The sequence below is a fragment of the Anneissia japonica genome, unplaced genomic scaffold, assembly GCF_011630105.1.
Source record: "Anneissia japonica isolate Jap-2015-1 unplaced genomic scaffold, ASM1163010v1 scaffold287714_len2871179_cov188, whole genome shotgun sequence".
NCBI classification, from domain to species: Eukaryota; Metazoa; Echinodermata; class Crinoidea; order Comatulida; family Comatulidae; genus Anneissia; species Anneissia japonica.
Window position 1 is genome coordinate 1,087,456 of NW_022755542.1, and position 2,221 is coordinate 1,089,676.

The following is a 2,221-nucleotide window of genomic DNA, read 5'->3' on the forward strand; positions in this document are numbered from 1 at the left end:
AGATGTGTATAAGAGACAACAATTAACCATAATGGAAATATAGAAATTGTGTATTCAAGAACAAAGCCGCACTTTATACACATTCCACATTTCTCTGTTTCAGTATGTTAAGTGATGTGCTTGTATGGATTAAAATAAGTAGCAATAAAAAACTTGTTATTATTCATTAGGTGATTTTAGTTTTATTACAGAAAGTAATAGGCTTTTAATTTCTCCTCTAATGAGGGTGAGTGAAAGTTAAAGGCCTACCTTATTACAAATTCTGAACCATCGATCTGTTTACCACAATGACTTCCTGATAATATTCCACTGCTTCCAACTAAACTACATTTTGAATATGTCTTCTTTAAAGGTAACCCCTACGTGTAATAATAAAGACAAATTTAAGTAATTTTTTATTTCGGAATCAATTCATAAACAAGAGAAAATAAATCAGCAAAAGAATCTCGAAATACGATTCTATTTAAAGTATATGTTAGATTCCCGTAGTATTTTTTCAACAACAGTGAAAACTACATTGTTTTACTCGCATTAATTATAGCATAAATCCATATATAGATTTCCTAAGAAATTCATACAAAGAGAGAATCCTATACTTTCTATAGCCATAGTGGAGGCACTGAAATATGTAGGCTTTTGGAAGAGCATTCTGAGGCATTATTGTAGCAAACTTAAGAGATCGCAAGGTACTCAGATTATAGTTACACCATAATGTTGCACAACAAAAATTAACACAATATGTTCTAAACAAGTGACACTTGACTTCAAAAGAACACAGAGTATCTGTATTAGAGTTGGCTCTAAGACAGATCTACACACATTTTATATCATACTCATCACACATATCGGAAGAGATGACATGACCAAGATACGTAACTTAATCAATGCATTCTAAACGTTGACCATTTAAAGTAGCAAATGAATTGTATTTCATTTTACGCGACTTTGGGCGAATTACGATACAAGATGATTTCTTAGAATCATAAATTACATTATTGTTTACGGCAAAGCATTCACATTCATTAATTAATCCCTGCAGTTCTGGTAACGAAGGTGCCATTAACACCATATCGTCAGCATACGCCAGATTGTTTAAGTTTCAAGCCATTTCGCATCCTTCTTTAATGCTACCTAACTTGTGTATAAGATCATTAATAAACATATTATACAACAAATCTTTGAGGGGGTATTACACCAAGCTTTTAAGACATTCACAACTGAAGCCGGGAAACCATTTGAAATAATCTTTCTAAAGAGAGTCTAGTGGTTAACACGAACAAACCTTTCGATGCATCAAGGTAACAAACATAGACTGGGCTACCATTTCTGTAGTAGTAATTAATAACCTGCTTAAGAACAAAGATACAAGTTTCCGTACCATGGTCTGATGTGAAAGCAAATTGCCTATTGTCAGAATTTAGTGTATCCCCAGCCAAATCACTAAGAATATATTCGAATACTTTGGCGACCACACAGGCCAGAGATACAGGTCTATAATTATCCCTGCTTGTGACATCCCTTGAGTTACTTTTTACAACAGAGACAAGAATAGTTCAAGTCAAGCCACAAGGGACAGTACCCCATATTAAACAAAGTAAAGCAAATACTAAGTAGGACAGACAGATTATCACTGGCATATCGCAGATGCTGACTAGATAGATACCATCATACCAGGCAGATTTACCCAAAGCAAGCTTAAATATATAATCTTTAACACTTTTAGGACAGACATTAACAGATCCAACCTCATAAGAGGTATCGTGTATGTATGTATGTATTCGTGTATTCTGTATGTATGTATTCGTGTATTCTGTATGTATGTATTCGTGTATTCTGTATGTATGTATGTGTGTATTCTGTATGTATGTATGTATGTGTGTATTCTGTATGTGTGTATGTGTGTATTCTGTATGTATGTGTGTGTGTATTGTGTGTGTATGTATGTGTGTATTGTGTGTGTATGTATGTGTGTATGTGTGTGTGTATGTGTGTATGTGTGTATGCGTGTGCGCGTGCGCGTGCGCATGCGTATGTATGTATGTATGTGTATATATATATATATGTATATACATATATATATATATACATATACATATATACATACATATATACACCCATATATACATATACATATACATACATATATACATACATATATACATACATATATACATACATATATACATACATATATACATACATATATACATACATATATACA

General features: G+C 32.7%; 1 protein-coding gene across 1 annotated transcript in view; it reads right to left on the minus strand.

The window, feature by feature from the left end:
- LOC117123608 (alpha-N-acetylneuraminide alpha-2,8-sialyltransferase-like) overlaps window positions 1-2,221 on the minus strand; it is a gene marked incomplete in the record, with an annotated part of 16,183 nt that overhangs the window by 3,549 nt on the left and 10,413 nt on the right. The window contains 1 exon segment of the mRNA XM_033269601.1: window positions 250-359. Within this exon segment, the coding sequence (XP_033125492.1) occupies window positions 250-359 (110 nt within the window).